The sequence below is a fragment of the Nannobrachium achirus genome (genome assembly GCF_963921795.1).
Source record: "Nannobrachium achirus genome assembly, chromosome: 12".
Taxonomy (NCBI): Eukaryota; Metazoa; Chordata; class Actinopteri; order Myctophiformes; family Myctophidae; genus Nannobrachium; species Nannobrachium achirus.
In genome coordinates this window covers 58,601,536-58,624,759 of record NC_137832.1, presented here as the reverse complement: position 1 = coordinate 58,624,759, position 23,224 = coordinate 58,601,536, and the positions used below count along the sequence as shown (strand labels likewise).

Below are 23,224 nucleotides of genomic sequence, written 5' to 3'. Positions count from 1 at the left end.
GGTAGGCCCCACAGTCTGCCTCCAAAACCTATTTTATCTGTATCATGAAGCTCTTGGGCAATTACATTTTTTTCAATTTAACAAATGCAGTGAAGATGTGTGTGTGTGTGTCTGTGGCCAATACCAAATTTAAATACATTATTTGCAAGTACTTTCTAAATTTTTGAAGTAAAATAGATCCACAAGTTGTCATGTACAATTTGGTTCTCATCAATCGTTGGTTGGTGGCCACTGGCCCTAAAAAAGGCGACGTTGGAGCTGCACAGGCTCTTGAATTAATTTCCGGTTTTGCTGAAATAATAATAGTCTTTGGATGGCGGTGGTGAAAAGCAAGTAGTGTAATCTAATGATAATGAAGCCTACTGTATGCTTACTATAGCACATACAGTACATACAGTATTATTTATAAGTATTTACTGGGACAAGAAAGTTGTATTAGCCAGTCGATCTTATTTTGAAAGTACAACGGACCGGAAGTTATCTCATTACTCCAATCAACTTGACGAATATTTTACAGGACACCTCTGAGAGATGGGATTTATGGCTATTTGTAGTGAGCAGGATCTCTGGTGTCCGTTCCTTTCAAAGAGCCGTTCAAAAAACTCATTTTTTTAACCCTATTGATTGATTGATTGAAGAATTTATTAGAAGTTTGCAATAGAAAAAAGTACAGTTTCATGACAGTACAAATCACTGGTACAAGGTCAACTAAAAGAAGATCCTAGAAAGCCAAGGCTTAGATACTAGTTACTTTGCAGATTTTGATTATAATTAATCATGCATCACACTTCGTAAGCTCAGTAGCTCTGCTATTTTCAAAAGATTTGTTCTACATTTTATTTATTGGAAAAGTTGTGAAATGGGACATTCTGCATAAAATGAGTACTTTAGTTTCTACTATTGGTAGGCTACTTCACATTTTGATACCAATACTTTTGTACTTTTACTCAAGTACATTTTAATTCCAAACTTCTACTTGTGGCAGAGTATTCATAGTATACATTGCAGCACTGATAATTTACTTAAATTTACTTTCCCTTATAAAAAAAGGAACGGCTCCCGGATCCCATCGTTCATTTCAAAGAGCCGTTCAAAAGACTCGATTCGTTCGCGAACGTCCCACCCGGCCACCTCTAGTCTGCTCTGCATCTTCCTCTGCGACTACAGAAAGACTGCCGCACAACAAGTACATTCGCCCACAAAAAACCCTCTTCAGTCCTAAACTCAATATTTATTGAAGTAATGTAGAATGGCGTGCCGGTTTGGGAAGATTGTCGTGGGTACTTATGTGGAAATAAAGCGCAGTGATGGTAAGTTTATTGTGGTTTAATTCTCCCTCCCAGTGTGTGTTAAGTTGGTTGGAGGATCTTTTTGTTGACCGTTGATTTGAACACAGCAACCGTTGTCGTTGACTGCAGAGTAGGGGCATTAGCCTAGCATTAGCGGCTACATATAGCATTATTAGCTGTGATGTGATGCCCCCCTCCCCTCCCCGGCTAAAACCGTTTAGCTGAAAAGAAAAGCCCATGTTAACTGACGCTGGATGATGGCTAACCAAGCTATAACACAGCCAGCTTGCTAGCAGGAGATTAGCGAGCAATGAATGCCGGCTCCACAACAGAAAACGGTTTCATTATGAACCTTAGGGATGTCCCTTTCGCGGTTTAGCTATTTTGTCCAGCCCGGTTTTGAGCCATTTATCATCAGTTTGTGCAGTTTGTTTAACCGTTGGGTGGTGGCAGCCCCATTGAATGAGAACAGAACGACCAGAATACATCAGTTCAACCCGGCCACACAGTGACCGATGTATTCCACAAGTCACTTGCTGCAATAGCCAAAAATGTTTAGTTTTATTTATTTGTTTATTTTACAATATGACCACAATGGTTACCTGCCTGCCACAATGGTTGTACACAAACTAGCAGTCACATAAAATGCACTACATGTGTCTGGTAGCGAGTGTTCCATTTTCCACTCTGGATGTAATTATTGGGCAAGAATCTTTTCAGCCACCGGTTTATAAGTCTAGATGAATGAATCATTCCACCACATACACACATTTTCCCAGCTGTTATAACTGATTTGGCAGATGATGCATGAATACAGAGGGCGTGTACTAGTCAGGCCATTCCACTCTGGGACCATGGCTATCTTGACTTGGAGGATTCACCAGGCAAAGGAAGCACAAAAAGCAAATAGAACCAAAAGTTGGCTGTGTTGTTGCTATAAATGAATTGGACTGTGTCACCAAGAAAATGCTGAGTTCAGAACACATGCATGGAGGCCTCCTGTTTTGGTTGTTTGGTGCATAAACAGTTACATAACTGAGCAATAGTGGTGAAAGGGAGAGGCTGTTCATATGTCTTGTTCACTTGAATGTCTGCTTTATTCTGCCTGTACTCTCTCTGGAGGAGTGCTGTGCTCCAGGCCTGGGCCATGCCAATGCCATGCAGCCAAAGATGAGCGCACACACAGTTCACGTCATCCCTGCCGGCCGTCCACACAGCAGATATGCAGTAGATCTATAACCCTCCTGGTACATACGTTTTGGTTTGTGTGGTTACCTGGCCACAAATTATTCAGGGAAGCCCATCTTTTTCAAGGATGCCCTGATCACAGCATATGTTATAAAACACAATACATACAATGAAAAACAACCAGTAAGACGCCTTATTACACTTATTGCCTTATTACACTTATTACACTATTACACTTATTACACTTATTACACTATGACACTTATTACACTATTACACTTTTTGCCCTATTACACTTATTACACTATTACATTTATTGGCATATTACTCTATTACACTTATTGCCCTATTACACTATGACACTTATTACATTATAACACTTATTGCCCTATTACACTATGACACTTATTACACTATTACACTTATTGCCCTATTACATACTTATTACATTATAACACTTATTGCCCTATTACACTATTACACTATGACACTTATTACACTATTACACTTATTGCCCTATTACACTATGACACTTATTACACTATTACACTTATTGCCCTATTACACTATGACACTTATTACATTATAACACGTATTGCCCTATTACACTATGACACTTATTACACTATTACACTTATTGCCCTATTACATACTTATTACATTATAACACTTATTGCCCTATTACACTATGACACTTATTACACTATTACACTTATTGCCCTATTACACTATGACACTTATTACACTATTACACTTATTGCCCTATTACACTATGACACTTATTACACTATTACACTTATTGCCCTATTACATTATGACACTTATTACACTATTACACTTATTGCCCTCACAGATGTAAATATAGATTTGGATGAAACGGGTGCAGTCACTAAAGCCCCTTTTCGACTGCAGTTTTAGCACCACACCACACCACACCACACCACACCGCACCACATAAAAATATCTACATTTTCCATTACAAAAAAGTACCCCTATCGGTAAAAAACAAATTGACCCTTTTAACTGTGATTATAATACAATATAAATTTGTATTACAACTATCCTAATTATAATGCACTGTAATGGATTATAACTGTGATTATAATACACTATAAAGTATTAATGTATTACTATGATAATTGAAATACGCTATAATAGATTATATAGTGGTTATAACACAATAGAATCTATTATCATGTATTACAACTATATCCTGGTGATCTAAATGAAAAGTCAGTGAGTGATCAGTCATTATGAAGTGTTTGGCCCTGTTTGGCCTAGCTCAGACCTACTCTAGAGTGGATACTTTTTAGTACCCTGTTTAGTACCACTTTCACACCACTCTACCCAGGTCCTTGTAGTGGAAAACCTGGCACAAGTGGGCGGTGTGGTGTGGAGTGGTGTGGAGTTGGGCCTGTGGAAAATGGGCTTAAGAAGTGTGTTCTCAAGAAGCACCCTTCATGTCACGAACCAGTTTCTGAGTCCTGAAGTTTGTTCCATTTGAAAGCAGTCCTCCTTTGTTCACTGTTCCTACGTGGACTGGTATATCTTAAGGCCAGTCCTCCACACCAATGCAACTCCTGGCAACATGCAACAACTTGCAACCATTATCCCCAATGACAGTGGCAAGGAGTTCCTTTGTTGTGGACTGTGCTTAAAACTGTTTTATTGCAAGGAGTTGCGACTAGTTGCATTGCTGGCCGCACCAATACAAACTGGCCACACCAATGCAAACTGTAACTCCAAACATTGGCAAGACATGTTCAGTGTTGCTTATGTTGATTATAAATTGATACCTCAAAATTGTCTCCTCAATTTCATTGACTTACATTGCATGGTGAAACAGGTTTCAAAGTCACTCTTGTAGCACATACATGAATACAATAACATTATTATGAAAACAAACACCATGTTACATATTGGCAGCCGGAGAATCAACTTTGTTTGCATGTGTTTATATGATAAGAGTGATGGTTGTTTAACAGCATGGGTTGTGTGTGTGTGTACTTTATTCTACTGTAAGTAATGTGTCATAAGTCACTGCTGTGGATTTATGAATAGTCCTGTTGAGTGAGTTTTGTGGTGAGGGGGGATTGCCCTTTCACCAGGGGCAGGGGCAAAGGGAAGACAGATTTGGTTATTAAGCACCATCCCATCTGTTGTAGCCCTTCTGATTCTGCCTGGACATTCTCTCTCTCTCTCTCTCTCTCTCTCTCTCTCTCACTCTCACTCACTCACTCACTCACTCACTCACTCACTCTCACACACACGCACGCACGCACGCACGCACGCACGCACGCACGCACGCACGCACGCACGCACGCACGCACGCACGCACGCACGCACGCACGCACGCACGCACGCACGCACGCACGCACACACACACACACACACTTATATACACATATGTTGGCAGTGTTGGCCTCACATGTGTAAAGATGCTTTCCCTGCAGTTATAGTGATATCTACGCTCCATATTACTTTTCTGCTGCTGTCTGTATTAACAACTAGATACATAATGATGTCATCTTGGATATGAGTTTTGGAGGCATCTGGGATAAGGAAGAGAGCATGTTGTAATTGGTCTGCCTGTAGATCTCACTGCCACCATAGTTGATGCCAGGTTTCATACACCCTTAGACTGGGTTATAAAAGGTTGTTTAATCTTGATGGTCTATTATTTGATGCATTACTGTACAACATGTACTGTATGTTTGTGTCTCTCTGAGCAGAACGGAGGACCCCACTCACCCCCGTGGATATAAGTCAGACTTGTCTGCTATTGTTATTTGTTGTCAATTTGTTTTTCTCTTTTGAGATTTCTCTTTTATATGGTGTTTTTAATATATATTCTTCATCAAATAAAATCAAACGGCGATTGACAGATTTGGAGCCAGCCATCCGTATACAGGCTGTAGAGTAGATTGTGAAAATATTTCTGTATCTATGTCATAGATAGTGACATACTTTCTGGGACTGGTGCCTTTGTCATTAGTACAGTGGAACTGACGCTATAAGGGCTTTGTTATTGCTACCCAGGCTAAAGACAGCAACCCCCCCACCCCCACCTTTTGTGCCACATCAGACAGATGGGAGATGTCACTCACTCAACCAAGTTTCAGGTTAAAACGGGGCCGGGGTAAACAACAATATTAAGTTGATCCACTCCTAAGGCTGTCACAATTATTACATAATCGTCTAATCGTGATTTTTGGACATAATCGTGATTATTTTTCATAATCGTCATAATCGTTTCCATGTTGAAAAATGTTCATATATTTAAATAAAAGGTCAAAAATAGTGGAAATAGCAGATCGACGCGTTGTGAGCTTGTAGATCGGCTATTTCCACTATCAATGTTCTTTTTTAAGTATAAAGTTGTCAGTAATTATGTGTCATATCTACCATGTGCAATTTAAAAGCAGAAATGTAATGCAATTGTTTGAGTGACAAATAATCGTCATGTAAAATGTCATAATCGTGACAGCCCTATCCATTCCACCGACTGCTAGGCAAGGCCCAGATCAGTAGACAAGCCACCGACTGGGGAGGAAGTTTACTCTGTGTGACTCGGGATTATCACTTCCGACGGACAGGGAAACGGGATATGTGGAGAGCGAGCAGTTACTGTATGTCAGTGAGACTGCTGCTTGTGCTTTGTCTATACATTTTAATGCCGTGTCTCTACTAGTAGGCCTCTGACCACACCACAACAGGTTAGACCTGATGCCCTGCATGCCTAATGTTGTACAGTATGTGGTGCATGAAAACCCACCCCGCCACTGCCGTCCCATCCTGTTCCTAGGGTATACACACAGTACACTGTGCTCAGTATTGTCAGAGGTTAGATGTAAGTGTGTTTTGGTTGTCCATGTCAGTCGTTCCCAAACAGTGAGCCATTATGACCATAGCATTGGGTGTTTTTGTCCACCACACATTATTATTGCAATATATAGTATATAGTACAACTTATACAAACATTAATTACTTATTTTATCATTTACTACTATAGCAGTACTTTGTGCACTCCTAGTTCCCATTACAGAGGTAAATAACACACAAGCAAGTGTGTGCGACTGTGCGCGTGGATACCGCAATTAAGGCAGGAAATCAGGAAATGCAATTTCATGCCTTGTTTCTTTGTGTGCTCTCAAAACCCCCTCCCCAAAAATTTGTTTTGGTCACTAATCAAGCTGAGCTATTTGACCACCCTTACAAAGCACATAATTTGATTATTTTATATAGCAACGGAATCTTTAGAAGCAGCTGTATCCTCTTGGCGCTGTCGCTGTCAATCTGGATATCAACGGGATAAATGTGGTTATTTATCATCATATTACTCATTCAATGTCTCACTTATGGGAGAGCGCTCACTGGTGTGATCACAGAAACATTTATTATACACTTCCAGACAATGTATTGTCTTGATCAAGGCCACACCAGGTCATGTCAGCACCTTTTGTGCTATATAAGGACCTGCAGTGATCTGGCCTCAGTGGCCTGCCATTTTTCAAAAATGTCCTTCTCGCACAGACACAGTGCACAGTGCACACATCTCTCTCAGTTTGCCATAATAGTTCACCAGGACAGGAGCATATCTTGGACAGCCGGACGCTGCCGACGACTTTAGATTTCTTTTTAGCAGAGTTGCAAAAAATGTTTTTTTTTCCTCAGTTAGCTTGAATGGTGGATATATATATATTTTTTTTTACTTAATTTTTATTTCGTCACATGCACACATATTCACAGGATCAACATTTTCCATTTCAATCCTCAGTGAACTTGTAGTGTGGCATGTGTGTGACAAGCGGGTCATTTAGAACCCGGCGGGGAATCATTGGCACCCACAACCATGCGTTAATGTTTACGCTGTATGAGCTATGCTATGCTAATAACACAACGTGAATTAGAGAAATGGTATATTTGATAGTGCCTATATCCAAGGTGCTTTACAGCGATTGCTTTACATTACATTCACCCATTTCAATCCCACATTCATACACCGATGGCACCAACCTGCTCACTGGGAGCAACTAGGGTTTCTTCAGACTCAGAGTCTTGCTCAAGGATACTTCCACACTAACTCTGGGGGAGCCCGGGATCGAACTGGGAACCCCCCGTGTTCTAATGATTTCTCTACTCCTGAGCCACTGCCACCCCATTGCACGTGTCATTCTGCATGCTATTGCTACGGAGATGATATCAAGCACCCTCTCGCTCATAAAACACTGTCTGTGGACACAGAGTCACAGACCCTAAATGAAATTCCCTTTTAAGTTTGTTGTGTCTGGCACTTCTGCTGTTGTCTGTGTGTGTGACTGTGTGTGTGTAAGCCAAGTGTAGCCAGCCGCTAGAGAGCCCATAGCTTGTGGTCTGTAACCAAAACTCTGAATCTCTTGTGTTTACTGTTTACATATGCTAATGGTCAATGCCCATGTGCAAGTTCAGATCAATTGCTCAAACCTCTTGGGAGAACCATGCGGAACTGACTGAGAGAGGCATGTAGTGGGGACTTTTTTGATTGATTGATTATTTTATTAGACAAAAATGGAGAACAACACCTCAAATAAGACCTTTTTTACGTGCACGCGCACCAAGGCTCGCCCCCACTTGATCATGATTGGAGGAAACTGACCTTAAATCACTTACCTTAAATCAGGCTGGCGGTTATATAATGACCTTCTTGAGACAAAAGATCTTTCAGTGCACGAACGTAAGGGTCCACTTCCTGAATTGAAAGTAACCATCCCGCCTGCCTCTCCTCAGTCCTCACACATATCAAATTCCTATCCTGCTGTTTGGGTTGTCGTACACAGTATGTTCAGCCACTTTGCTGTACTGCTTCTGGCTGGTGTAGAATTTAGAACAGAGAACTATTCCCCAGCTGGCAACAACACTAAAGAGCATCACTGCTGTTTGAATAATGGATACTGATAACAGAGCTGCAGTCATGCCTTGGATATACAGTAAGCTGGATGACAATGTGACATGATATTATTCACACATCTCCATGTTGTCACTGTTTTCTCCGTTCTTAACTACATGAACCATTTAGGACTAGAATTATTTAATGCTTTTAACTATTGAAAAATAGCAGATATAGCTTGCTGCGAGCTTGTAGATCTGCTATTTTTGAAAAATCGTGATTTCAAAATACATGTAATTTTTGGGGGTCCTTGTCATGAAAAAGTTTGAGAACCACTGATTTAGAGGACATTAAATTAAATGTCTTCTAAATCAGTGGTAGAATCGGGTAAAAGATATTCAAAGACTTGCACAAATGTTCACGATTTTTAAAAAATTAGCACATCTACAAGCTTGCAGCAATGCGCAAGCTTTTTAATAGTTAAAGCATAAGATAATGGTTAAAGTGGTTAAAATCTAAACTGACACAGATTTGCGTTCAGGCCTAAATGGCCGTATTTTATACTTCAAAAAATTGTAAAATAGCGTGTTGTCTACAAGCTCACAACGCGTCGCATAGGCCTGGGGCAGTATGGATCTTAATACACCACTATTTACTGTTTTGCGGTTATTGCACCCAGCCCTACGCATTGCCTATAATGGCATGCCCAAAATAGGTTGAAAGAAGTGGTTAAGTCAAGTGCACTCAAATACAGTTCCATAGTTTAGACGTCTATTTGACATGATCATGCCCACAATGCCCAGCCCTCCAAGGCTGAGGAAGTCTATGCCCACCCCTCAGCAGCTGGTGCGATTACAGGGCTGACAGGGAGTCATTAATGGTACCACCAGGCTGCAGCTGTTTCTGCCTCTATTCACACTGATGCTGTGAAACAGGTGGTGATCAGACCCTATTAGAGCTGCAGCTATCGAATGTTTCTTTTCTTAGCGATTATCCTATCGATTACTTTTTCAATTAATACAATTGTTTTGAAGCTTATTTTTACAAAATATTACAGAAGATGGGGGTTAAGTGTCTTGCTCATGGACACCTCGACGCATAGACACTATTGCCGGGAATCGAACCTGGGACCTTATGTTTCAGTTATGGCGGCTTCTCTAACCTTTTAGCTATGGTGGCCTATAGACTGATTCCTCAGAGCGGCAACCATAACTGCGGTGTCGAGCGGCACCTACTGTATGTGTGTGTGTGTGCAGCTGTGTGCCGACACCGGCTACTGCAAATGGCAGCGCTCTGGAGAAAGGTCTTTCTTTTCTCCGTTTTTACTTAGTTTGAATTTGCTTTTGTGTGTTGATTTTCCTATGCTTTGCCTACATTTCTGTGGTGAAGATTCATAGCCATAATGTTGTTACTGATGTTGATTAAAAAATGAATCTAAGTGGATGACCATGCATCAGGCATCAGCTAAAATGTTAATATTGTGGATCCCTCACCGGCCCTAACTGCTTCTGATGAGCAGGTTGGTGCCTTGCATGGTTTCCTCTGCTGTGTGTGTGTGTGTGTGTGTGTGTGTGTGATAGATTGTAAAACACTTTAGATAAAGGTGCTATATAAATGCAGTCTATGTTGTTGCTCAAGCACAACAGGAACATTGGTTCTGTTGAACTGTTTGTCTTGTGACTCGAGTGCATGCATCATCACACAAACTGATCTTTTATGCACCACAGTCTGGCGTTCAGTTGTAGTCTTGTACAGGGTGGTTATACTACGGTTAATTAAACTATTTTACTGCTAAACGAGCGCTCGTTCTTTGTTTCAAGTGTCCGCCGCGCCATAACGAGCGTTCGTTCTTTTACCTGTCTGAGCACTGTAAGCAGATGAGGGGTGGCGCGGGTGTGTACAGTAGCTCCCGTAAAATAATGGCGGTGGGATCACTTCTTTGGTGTTTTTTTCAGCCTCGATCTACTTTCTCTATTTCTATGTCTGAAAACTGATGCAGACAGAGGGGGAGGAGGAGCCTCTCGCTCCGTAATGGCTGCGCCCATAATGTTGTGTATTTTTTCACTGCTCCGTGAGCAATGCAGCCGTCTTTTACACAAGACCGCAATAGGAAATAAATAATGGATGGTTATTTTTCTATACATTTGCAAAGGTAAGCTACTTTGATGGCCGTGAGCAGACTGTAAACAACATAAATGGCGGCAAAATAGTTAATTTACACAAAATTATATGGCAACTTACATTTTGGAACTTGGGTGAATTTTCATATACCTGGTGTCACTAATTTGGGCATGGTGAAAAAGTATATCAAGCTCCTAATGCATCGCAGTGCAACCTCGTAGCTTGTAGATCTTTTTTAAATTTGGGCTTAAGTGTTTTAAACCAAAGTCCAAATGAGCTCTATTTACTATGAAAAGCTCCACCGGCTGTCTGTCCCTCCGTCAGTCAGTCACTTGGTCACGTCACACTTTTGGTCCTACTCTTATCTCCGGCACCATTGCCCCTATCCATGCCAAACTTTGCACGCACACTCCTTGGCTGGCAAACCACAACCTCCGGCCCTGATTTCTCACATGCCCCTCTTCTAGCGCCACCATGAGGTTGCTTTTTGCAGACAACATTAAGCGACCTGATGGTCGCTTATCTCTCGATTAGGGAGTCTTACTGGTAGTTGGCCTGCTAAAGCTGTTAGCCCGCCTGAACACCTGAGTAAGCAGTGTTTGTGACTGCTCCCGCAGGGCGAATCCACCAGGCGATGGTGACTTCACTGAATGAGGACAACGAGAGCGTCACAGTGGAATGGATCGAGAACGGAGACACAAAAGGGAAAGAGGTAAACTTCCTGTCGTTAGCAGTCCATGAGTCTTGAATAATGTATCTGGAGAGACATTCAAGAGCTGTGGAGATAATTACACAACCAAGTGCACATTGTTTTACAGCCCAGCCTGACAACAGTCTCTCTTCCTTGATGCACATGAGCTTCCTGAGCCTGTGACTGGAGTTGCATGAACCAAACAAAAAATAATTTAGTAATGATTGTCTTAATGCATTGTTGAATCATTTAGAACATTGGGTTGTATAGCTGCTTGGCCATGAAATAAGTCATAATATTGAAATGTTTGGGGTAGGGATGTGTGCGAATATTTGGATATCAGAATAAATGGGGCTGCCCCCACTATTCGGTTTGTAAATAAAATGTGGTTATTAAATTATTGAGGTATTAACTTTATTAAAGATTAACATTTGCACCCATATTACTATCACGTTAATAAAATGTTGCTTTTAACAAGCAAATTAAGTATTCCTATGGTTGATTTGCAGAGCATGATTGTCACTGTTGCGTACTATGGTCAGTGGTCGCGGTGACCCGCAGTGAGCGCACGCCACTGCATGCACCAGGCAGGCTGTCTGCTGGCGCATCATTCATTACTCTGAAAAGTTGCTACAGTGCAGTTTGCCTGATAGCCGGGGACCCAGTCACCCAAAATATGAATGCCGTATATTTTATTTCTGTTTTATCTATTGATTGATTGATTGAAGACTTTATTAGAAGTTTGCATAGGAAAAGGTACAGTTTCATGACGGTACAGTTCACTGGTACAAGGTCTACTAAAAGGAGATCCATGAAAAGACTAAGCTTATTTCCACTGGAAACCATTGAAGTATCTCATATAACATTGAATGACAGACAAATAGAACACAGTACTATGCAGTAGATATGTAAAGAAAAACAAAAAAGAAAACAGTAAGTCTAAACAAACAGTATATACAAAGAAGGGGCAGGGGAGGGTAGGTTTGGGCTAGGTTCATTTTCTATTACCTTAGTTTGGTCATTAAGGTCCACAGAATGAGAGGTCTGCTCTGCCGAAAACATTGTGAAAAAAAGTTGTCCGTTTGTATATTTACTGTCCCATCGACTTCATTATACAGGAAAAGAAACATTTTTGAGTAGAATGCAGAATAGGCTTAATCATAAGTTGGCTGAGAATGCAATGTAACTTTGAGGAGAGTCCACAGTCAGACCAGGTGCGGCTGATGCGCTAATAGGGTTGACTTAGATAGATTTGCGTCTTTGCAATGATGTAATTAATTATTTTTTAGATATTTTTTCAAATGAGGTTTGGCCTAATAAATTGAAATGTGCTCAGTTTTGGCTATTTTCTGGGTGTTCATAAAAAAAAATAAAAAAATAAAATCAGATATTTGAATATTCTGTAAAATGTTGTGTACACGTCTGTGAAAATAACCGCTGGGAACCGCTTTTCTGCTTTATCAGTGGAGATATGACGGGTAAATGGGGAAAGAATTAGGGATTGACATGCTGCAAAAGTCTGTCAGGCTCGAGAATGGAACCCGCGACTTGCTGTCAAGCTGCAATGGAGCCTATATACTTCGTATGGTATACGCCTTAACAACTAGGCACCCCTACTATGTGACATCATATTGATGATGTCAGGGTACTCCATATGGGGATTGGCAGATTTATCTAAAAGAAAATGTTGAGAACCGATGATTATCATTGTAATGATCAATTTGCTGTGTTGATATAATGGTCTCCTCTCTTTGAACAGATCGACTTGGAGAGTATATTCGCTCTAAACCCAGATGTAGCCCCAGATGAGGAGATTATCCCAAGCCCAGAGACCCCACCGCCTCCCACTCCTGCTTCTGTTAGTAAAATCAGTAAAATTGCAAAGGTATGAAATGCCGCTGTGCTTGGTAACCTCCTTTTCCTCACATGGCTTTGCTTGACCCCACAGAACGGCTATATAGACTGTTTGATTGCAGCTAAACTGCTTTGTCATGCTAAACCAGTGGCATGGCTCCACTTGGCTCGGACTTTAATGCGAGTATTGGATCCTCTTAAGTAACTGGCCATTTGGACCAGCTGGATCCATAAATATGCTCACGCAGCACATACCTTTTATATATGCTGGTTTGGTTTTGGACTGCATGCATCCTAGCTACGGTTTAACACACTCGCACTGTTCATCTTAACATGGTGATGGAGCAGCACCAGGCCTAGAATTTCGTCATTTTTGGGGCAAGTCCACTTTGGTGTAGTAAATTCTTTTAGGGCACAAAGGCCAAATGCCAGGGCAGGAAGGCCATCAAATAAAACAAGATTTTAGTCCATTGAAAGAACGTGTTGAATCTAAGGTTTAGGGATGATAACCTAATCTGCAGTGAAATAGATACATGATGGTATTTACAATCTGATTCATGCTCAGCCCTGCACTAATCAAAGTCACTGGATTGGTTTAAAAATGGGGACTCGGGCGAGTTAAGACTTCAGAATCTCAACAAAAAACACTGGTGTCTACATGACAAGAAAGAGACACCGGTGTCGTGTCTACATATTGACCAGAAGGAGACAACCGATAAAGTGGTACAGTCAGCTTGGCATTAGGGCCACTGTGGCCTCAGGTCATGCTATTGGTTTGAGGGGCACAAGGCCAAACTGAGGGGCAACGGCGGCCATGGCCTTCATGGCCTCCATGAAATTCCTGCCCTGAGCAGCGCTATTAAGAACTAAACAGACTCCTGTAATCAGTAGTAATCTGATTCCCAGCCTTTGTCTATTTCTGTAGCCCTTCATGTACTGTTAGCCATACAAGTTTACTCAGGCTCTGAGAGCTTTGTGCTTTCTCTCTGCTTTCTTTTTAATCACCAATAAAACTGCCCTGCCCCTCAAACATTCTCAAAACTAGCTGATCTACAAGCTGACCATGCGTGACATCGTGATGCGTTGGGAGGTTGTAGGTCTGCTTTTGGAGCTGTGTGAAGCACAGGCTCCCTATACGTGGCCGTGTGGGTCTGTCTGTGTGTGTGTGTGTGTGTGTATGTAGCCTGAACTTCCTAAACTTCGGCACGCCACTAGTCCCACAGTTTTGCCACCACACACTCGCGCCATATGTCAAATCGACCGGCTTACTCGGGAATCGTGGGCTATTACTTTTCTAAGAGAAAGGTTCTATAGTTTAATTGAAATTAATTTATTAGTGAATTAATTTTCCCCATTGACTTATAATGGGAATTGCAAAAACTCACATTCAATTATTTGTCTCTCGCAAACCATAGGGGCTAGAGTTTCAAGACTTGGAGAGGAGGTTCATAATGATTTCAAGGATTAAATAAAAAAGAAATGTGTCATTTGGCCGCATGGTGGCGCCATAACACCCCACTTTACGTTTTGGCCTGTAACTCTTGAACCGTAGGTCGGAAAATTAAAAATATTTTTTCCCTGGATTCCTTGGGTCATGACGCATCTCCCCATATAGGCCACGCCCATTTGCGCCATGATAGATTTTCCGCCATCTTGAATTTTCTCCAAAACACACTTTTTGCTCCTTTTCCTACATATTTTCTTCAAATGTCACAAAAATCGGTACACATGATCCACACACACACACACACACACACACACACACACACACACACACACACACACACACACACACACACAGCTCCACTTCACACGGGTGTGATTTTTTCTTTTTCTTTTGCCTATGCCCAAAATAGGGACACCACGGTTAATGTGGTTAAGGGCATGAAAGACTCATCAAATAATAACAAAAAGTATGAGCGAGAATCACTCATTGTTAACCAAGTTTGAGGTTCACAAAAGGACAATTTGCTTTGGCTCACGACGCAGAAATAAATCAACACAGAACAGTTAACTTACAAAGGACTAATGACTAATTACACCAACATACAGGGATCATGACAGGACAGGACATTCAGACAGCAGGATTATACATTTCAAGCAAATGTTTAGGGAGAAGGTTTGACATTGATAAAAAATGATTAATATTTCAATGTGTAGATGATGAAGTATTGTATTACTATATTGAGTTATGCGTTTTTCTCTTGCAGAACCGTCGTACAATAGCACCGACTAAGACTGAAGCTCCATCCAGAGATAACAGAGGTAGCGTTTGTCTGATCTGCTTGTATGGTTGAAACTGTTGTCCTTTTTGCCTGCATGTATTATTGATTACTGATTCATTTAAAGAGATTTAAATACTATTTAGATACTATTTTCCGACTGTCATTGGTCAGTCCACACTGGAGGAACAAAATTCGAGATATGTGTTCAGAGATTTGATAAAAGAACACAGGTTGTTTAGCTGGTTGCCTCCAAGTGATGCTGCAGCTTTGGTGGCTTCATAGATTCTTTGACTGCACTATCATCACTGTTGTGTAAATGCATGTTTTTAGTTTAGTTTGTTCATTTGGTTAACCCATTTAGGCCTAGAATTATTTAATGCGTTAACTATTGACAAATAGCAGATATACAAGGTCGCGAGCTTGTAGATCTGCTATTTTTGAAGTCTTTGAATATATCTTTTTAAAAGCGAACATTTGTAACTCAAATATTTGCTTCTGGGGGGTCCCTATTTTAAGATGGGGGTCCGCGGCCAAATGCATGTAATTGTGGGGTATTTGACATGAAAAGGTTTGAGAATCACTGATTTTAGAAGAAGGATTTATAAGACATTTATAGAATCGGGGTCAGAAATGTTCGAAGACTTGCACAAAATGTTCAAGATTTTCCGAAAATAGCAGATCTACAAGCTCGCAGTGCGGCACTCGGTGCCGAGCTGTGAGCTTGTATATCTGCTATTTTTTACTAGACTTGTGCTCTTTGTGTTGCAGTGGTGGTGACCCGTGCCAGACCGCCCCCGCAGCCCGAACCAGCACCCCCTCCCCCCATCCAACAGCCTGCACAGCCAACACCGGCTCAGACACAGCAACAACTCCAGAACGGTAATGCGATATTCTGTCATCCATCTTCATTTGACCCTAGGGCAGGGGTGGGCAGCTTTGATGATGGAAAGGGTCACTATATTTTCACATTCACTCCAGAGGGCCACAATGCATATACAGTCAAAAATAGTATATGTACAAGCTCTAAACGCGTCGCACTGCGGCGCGTTTGAGCTTGTAGATCTGCAATTTTTTTTTATTTTTGAATTGGAATCCAGAAAACATTTTAGATATTTTTGAACTGGAATCCTGAAAAGTAACAATTTCATTTAATTTCAAATGCATTTATATGTTCTTATGTTAACTTTGTGAACTTAAATACAAATTTATTGGACATAAAATAAAATAGAAACTATTGCAACTATGTCATTATAGCTATATTCTAACAGCTGAAATCAACACTATATCAATATTAACCTGCGGGCCGCATAAAGTGAATGTGGCCCCCGGGCCGCCTGTTGCCCATGTATGCCCTCCTAGGGTTGTGTAATGTGAAATCTGACCTCCAGGAGCAGCCCTGGTCCTCCTAGACCCCTGTGGTACCCGTTGGCTTTCTGTCCCACTAGGAAGTTAACTATAATGTTGAAGCAACCTGCAGATAAGAATCATCTGGTTGTCACTAGAAAGGACATCATTTGTTACATTTGGGCTGGTTTAATTGCATTTAGATTAGGCATTTCTTAGTGAATACATTTCAGTTAATGTGGTTAGGCACTGTTATTATAATGGTTAGGTTTAGGCATGGATTTGGTGTGGTTAAGACTCTGGGGAGGGCATTCCGACGGGATTTATGTCCTTTGCAGAGGTGGCCACGCTTTGTAGTGATGACTGGACTGGGCTGCTTGTAGAATTTCAACAGTCACCACCAGTAGAATGCACAATGGTGTTTTTATTTCACTGCATTGTTAATGCTAAATATGTCCTTCTTAAATCTGTAAGCGGTAGCCTGAGATTTTGGACCTGAAAATGTATTTTCAGCCCACAGAGATTTTATTTTATTTCTTTTTTCTTCTACCATTCTTATATATATTATATTTAATTGCATTTCTTGTCGATCACATTCATCACAGAGCCCTCACATCAGCCATTCTCCAGAATGGATGTTGGACAACTTTGTATGTATCATATCTGAACGCCCCTAAACGCTTCATGGTGAAACGCTTCTTCTAAGGATCTGGGATCTGATTGTTTCAATGCTGGGTAGATGAGATTGAGAGCTGTGGTGTGATGGCGACTTACAATTGATCATTTAATTGCTCAGACGTTTATACTCCATTGCGCAAGAGTTTTGCTTTCCAATAAGAACAGATCTACAAGTTAACCACATAATCCCTCGCATCCCTATTCTCGGCATGTCATAATAATCCATCATTCAGTGACATTAGCCAAACATTTGGCAAAAATGGCAGAGCTACAAGCTCACACTCAGCGTGAGCTTGTAGATCATCTATTTTCGGTGAAGAGATTTGGTGTAAAGAGAAAGAAAGTAGGGGACCAAGTATAGAGCACTTGTGTGACATCCGGATCAGTTCTTTTTGGCAAGCAACACCCTCATACTATGGAGTATAAATTAGGGATTCAGGGTAGGTGGGCACTAGGGACATCTGGGCACCTTGATGTAAAATTGTCTTTAAAAAAAAAAAAATGAACACACACACACACACACACACACACACACACACACACACACACACTAAAATGGTTCACACGTCATCAAAATGCTATTCTGACCGCGGTGTTGTCACTTAGATTTAGTCATTCGGGTCGATTGTGCCATAATCCATATACAGTAAGTCCCATATGCATGTGGCAGGGTGGAGGATAACTATAAGCTTATGGTACAATGGACCATAAATTACGAAATCTAAGTGAGAACACATCACTGACATCAGAATAGCATTTTGATGGTGTGTGGTAACCTGTGTGTAACATTTTATAGGTTTGAGCATCAGACTGCAATAACAATCATGAATTGGGCGATATATTAAAAGATAAAAATATATATTGGTTTTGAGGATTTCAAGGTTATTGAGATATTTTGAGAGGCATCAGACTTAATAATAATCATGAATAGGTACACCCATATATATAGGAAAAGGAATATTTTCGCAATAATTGTAGAAGATACGGTATATGGGTAGGGTGTCGGAAAGGCTTGTATGGTCATTTTAAAGTCTTCAGGCCAGCCTAGTCTGTGGCTTTGTTACTTAGCAGTGAGCCAGGAGCCAGGGCTAATCGTACATATCTCAGTAGCTCATTAATCATAACTGCTGAAAGCCAAGGAATCAAGTGTCTAAAATTCACCTTTCCTTACCTGCATTGAGTTGCCACATTCATTCTCTTCTCACGGTGACTAATGGGATTTTGACTAATGATATGCCTGTTGCCACTAATCCTTGGGGTGTTTGCTGTGGAGATTTGGAATAACATGCTTTTGATTGGTTTGATTGTGACACAACTTGCTAGTCATGAACCCACCCGCTGTCATGATATTGTTGTTTTTATAGTATTACTAGGCAATGAGTGATGAAGGATTTCAAGTGTCCCTCACCTCTGTCCCCTCCATGTAAACTTCAACGGGGGGACGGTAGCAGCAGAGTTCAAACCGCTAAAGCATTGTGTTAGTCTTGGAAGGAGAGAGATGAGAGAAGGAAAAAGGGACGGAGAATGATTAAGAATAGACCGTATCAAACTGGAAGCAGTATTGCAGCTAGAACCTGTTGTGTAGCAAGTAGGCCAAGAACCCCTTTTGGCTTCTGGGTGTTCTAGGGATGGGACCATAATCGCTATCGTTAATTGTGATAAAATAATCTTGGCAACAGAGATTTTAATTTATCATGAAATTGTCTTCCGTCATACACTCAATTTTGTTAAGCTGCAAATTCAGTAGCACTAAACCCTCTATACTTGATAAAACAAACCTGTAAAGAGCTCATTAGGTACGCTGTTCACGCTGTTCACTCTACCCAAATCGATTCCCCCAAAAATTTGGCACATAATCGTGAAATGTATTTTTCATTTCGGCCCATGCCTAATTATGGTCAGTTAGACCTGACTGTTGGAAAACACGATTAGATGAAACACTGTTGTTGCCTAGAATTATTTAATGCTTTAACTATTGAAAAATAGCAGATATATAAGCTCACAGTGTGGCACCGAGAGCCGCGCTGCGAGCTTGTAGATCTGCTATTTTTGAAGAATGTAGCTTTTTTTTTTATATATATCTTTTTTAAAAGCGAACATTTATAACTCAAATATTTGCTTCTGGGGGGTCCCTGGAACAACATATTTTGAGATCGGGGGTCCACGGCCAAATGCATGTAATTTTGGGGTTCCTTGACATGAAAAGGTTTGAGAACCGGTGATTTAGAATAAGGATTTAGAAGACATTCATAGAATCGGGTCAAAAATATTCAAAGACTTGCACAAATGTTCACAATTTTTCAGAAATAGCAGATCCACAATCTCGCAGCGCGGCGCTGTGAGATTGTATATCTGCTATTTTTTAATAGTTAAAGCATAACATAATGGTTAAAGTGGTTCAAATCTAAAGTGACACAGATTTGCGGGCTAAATGAGTAGGGCTTACTGTTACTGTCTTTTCTCGTCTCCTCCCTTCATGGCAGCGAGGAGGAAGTCCAACTGTGTGAAGGAGGTGGAGAAACTCCAGGAAAAGAGAGAAAGACGTCGACTACAGCAGCAGGAGCTGAGAGAGAAGCGAGCGCAGGTACAGAGCACAGACAGACGCAGTGTCCTGCCTTGACTCCGCTTTTATGTAAGCAGGGATAATCCACTCTGAGCAGTGCGCTTCTGGAAAAGTAATGAGGCTAATTGCTGTCTTTGCCTCAGCGGTGTGCATCGTGGTTTGATAACAGTTGTTTATGCCCACTTACTGTATATACCATGACTAATTACTTACCAATGATTAAAATATAAAGTACTGTAAGTATTTATTCATATTTGTGGGGCAATAAGCTCTTTAGAAGCTTTGTCCTCATCATAACTAGTTGTCAAGGCAATTTTATTTGTATAGCACTTTTCAGCAAGGCAATTCGATGTGGTTTGTACAAAACATCAAGCAAAGAAAACACAATTATAAAATTACATTAGAGGACGCATAAAACAAAATAAGTAAAAATTCAATACAATTATACAGAAAGAAAAAGAAAAAAGCGTCAAACAGAAAGGTCTTTAGTTATGTTTAAAAAAAAAAAGCAGCAGACCAGCAGTTTTCTGGGATTTTGTTTCAGATATGTGTTTTATAAAAACTAAATGCTGCTTCCCCACGTTTATTCTTGGTTTTAGGGACAGAAAGCAGACCTTTCCCAAATGAAGTTTTGCCCTAAACCATTCAAAGCTGTATAGACCAACAGTAGTACTGTGTGTCAATTCTTTGACACACAGGGAGCCAGTGTAAGGATTTAAGAATTGTTCCACTTTTGGCTGGTGTATTAGGCTGCCACTTTCTTGGACTCAAAGAAGGAAGGACTCAAGCAGCAGCTTTCTGAATCAACTGCAATTGATCCGCAAGATCCAAAGACTGAGAAGAGGAGGGGATTTGTTTTTATCATGTATAAGGCAGAGAATACAGTCAAAAAAGCTTTGGAAAAGAAATTCTGTAACGTCAGTGGGTGTAGTGGGAGCGCTGGACGCAATTAGTTGAATCAAGTTAGTAATCAAGTCTACTGAAGATGAGTTTTTCTAGATCCTGCTGTGACACAAGTCCTTTAACCTGCTATATTTTTGACGTGATAGTAGGCTGACTGTGATTGTAACCTTACTACTCCAGCACATGGGGGGGAAAGCAGAAATGAGTACCAGCTGAGTCAGCTGACTATAGGCACATCTTTTACCACAAGTTTCAAAACAAATGATTTGTGCTCCCCAGAGATGTTGAAAGTTGAACTGAAATCAGTGTTCGTTTTAAGCGTAGTCTGTAGCAAGCTAAGTGAACTGTCAATCTAAATGCATATTAATGAACTGGGATGAGACCGCAGTTGAGCTGTTACCTGAAAATAATACCATTAATTAATTGAGTATTAACTATGGGAATAGTATAACATTTTCAACTGTATTGTTTGTTCAACACCTTTATTATGCAGATTGTATCTCAATGCTATTTATAAGCAGCAGGAGAGACATCTGATTCTGTCACTGTATTTCTCTGATTCTCCTCTCTTTCCTGTGTTTCTCCCTCTCAGGAGGTAGACACCACCGTTCCCAACTATGAGATCCTGTACATGATCAGGGACTTCCGAGCCAGTCTAGACTACAGACCTCTGACCTCAGCAGACCTGATTGAAGAACACAGAATATGTGTGTGCGTGAGGAAGCGTCCGCTGAACAAGAAGGAACAGAACATAAAGGACCTGGACGTGATCACCATCCCCAGTAAAGACGTGGTGATGGTCCACGAGCCCAAACAGAAAGTGGACCTGACCCGCTACCTGGAGAACCAGACCTTCCGCTTCGACTACGCCTTTGACGACTCCACAACCAACGAGATGGTGTACAGGTTCACCGCCAGGCCTCTGGTGGAGACCATCTTTGAGAGGGGAATGGCTACCTGCTTTGCCTATGGACAAACTGGAAGTGGGAAAACCCATGTGAGTGCCGGTGCAGTCTCGCTAGCCAGATCACTGCAACACACTTTGTTACGCTGGGTCTGAAGCCCTTACCAAATACCATATGTACAGACATTGACACTAAGGCTTGCCCACCTGCCCCCGGCAGGTAAATAAAACTTTCGTGCTCATTTAAGAGGGGACGCAACCGCCTATAAACACAGCACGAGATACCTGTCTAAACACCTGAACGAGGCCAGGGCAGCCGTGCGCTTCTGGTCGGTGGAATGTAAAATAAGAGCACTGATTATTACTGTTGCTACACTTAAAAATGTAAAATAACAAGTGTGAAACCATAGACATTTTCAATCATAGCTATGTAGGTACTGTATTTGGATGTGTAAGTATTGAGGATACAGTATGATTTCTTTTTATCACACAGCCTCAGAAAGTAAAGAAATAATTGTTAAATTGAGCGGTAATTAAAATCTTACCTATGATTTTATAATGGACAGTTTACTTTTCAGGCAAGTGGGCATGACCTTTGGGCAAGTAGAACATGACCTGTACTTGCCCAAAGGTCAAGTGCCTCTGAGACCTTAGTGTCAACCACTGTATCTACTGTATATTAAACAGACATTGCTGTCCTCTTAACTGTTCTCCATGAGCAGCCTTGCATGATTGCCTCCACATATGTGAATGTACAATATAAACATGTAAAGTAAGTGCATTTAAGCGGTTGGAAAGACACTTTTACGTATGGGTTTAATGTAGTTAAGGCTACGATAAGGATATGGGAGGGAGTTCACCATCAAGCAGTGTGATGTATGCACAACCGTAAACCAAATCCATCCATCAGAGTTTATGTTGAAATCAGTCTCTGGGCAGTAATGGTAGAATATGTCTAACAGCATACAGGTTTCTCATATAGGACAGACAATGTGACTACAGTTGATATGTGGTAGCTGTCATTTAGGGCTGCACTGTGTGTCAAAATGTCACAATATTGAGTAATGCATAATCGATGCAGAAGGGCTTAAATCTAATTGATTTCCCTTGCTCTACTTAGAAATACTGCCAATACCATGAACGGCAATATCCTCTCATCCATTCCACACAGATGGTAGTATTTTATTGACTTTACTGTGAGCTAATGTGTTTGTGTATTTCAGACTATGGGTGGAGATTTTTCTGGAAAGAACCAGGATTGTGCCAAAGGAATCTACGCATTAACTGGTGGGTGATTCTCTCAACTGTTCTCTGGGATCTGTTGTGTCTTTATTTGGTGTCATTTCATGATGAATATTATGAAGGAAGTCAGTATGTTGTCAAACATTACCGCCACGGTTGCTGCATTTATCAAATGCAAATTTGTTGTCATCTTTGTGAAAAAGTAAGGCTACATACAATTGTCATTGCCCGAGGCTATCCAAACAAGATGCTGGTGTGTAAGTCCGAGCTGTAGCCATAGGCAGGCCCCGAGGTTAGTTACAGTAATAAGCTCTGTGTATTATCATGGATATTAATATTCATATTTTGTGATACAG

General features: G+C 40.9%; 1 protein-coding gene across 2 annotated transcripts in view; it reads left to right on the top strand.

The window, feature by feature from the left end:
- The first annotated feature begins 1,183 nt into the window (after positions 1-1,183).
- LOC308295275 (kinesin-like protein KIF2A) overlaps positions 1,184-23,224 on the top strand; it is a 34,623-nt gene continuing 12,582 nt past the window's right edge. The window contains exons 1-9 of one of the 2 annotated variants that reach the window (XM_080738302.1): positions 1,184-1,310; positions 11,082-11,176; positions 12,915-13,040; positions 15,220-15,274; positions 16,003-16,113; positions 17,184-17,228; positions 19,740-19,840; positions 21,315-21,719; positions 22,850-22,913. In XM_080738302.1, coding sequence (XP_080594428.1) covers positions 1,250-1,310; positions 11,082-11,176; positions 12,915-13,040; positions 15,220-15,274; positions 16,003-16,113; positions 17,184-17,228; positions 19,740-19,840; positions 21,315-21,719; positions 22,850-22,913 — 1,063 coding nt within the window. In that variant the 5' untranslated portion in view covers positions 1,184-1,249. The remainder of the gene's footprint in view (positions 1,311-11,081; positions 11,177-12,914; positions 13,041-15,219; positions 15,275-16,002; positions 16,114-17,183; positions 17,229-19,739; positions 19,841-21,314; positions 21,720-22,849; positions 22,914-23,224) is intronic. The other variant, XM_080738301.1, reaches the window with a different exon arrangement.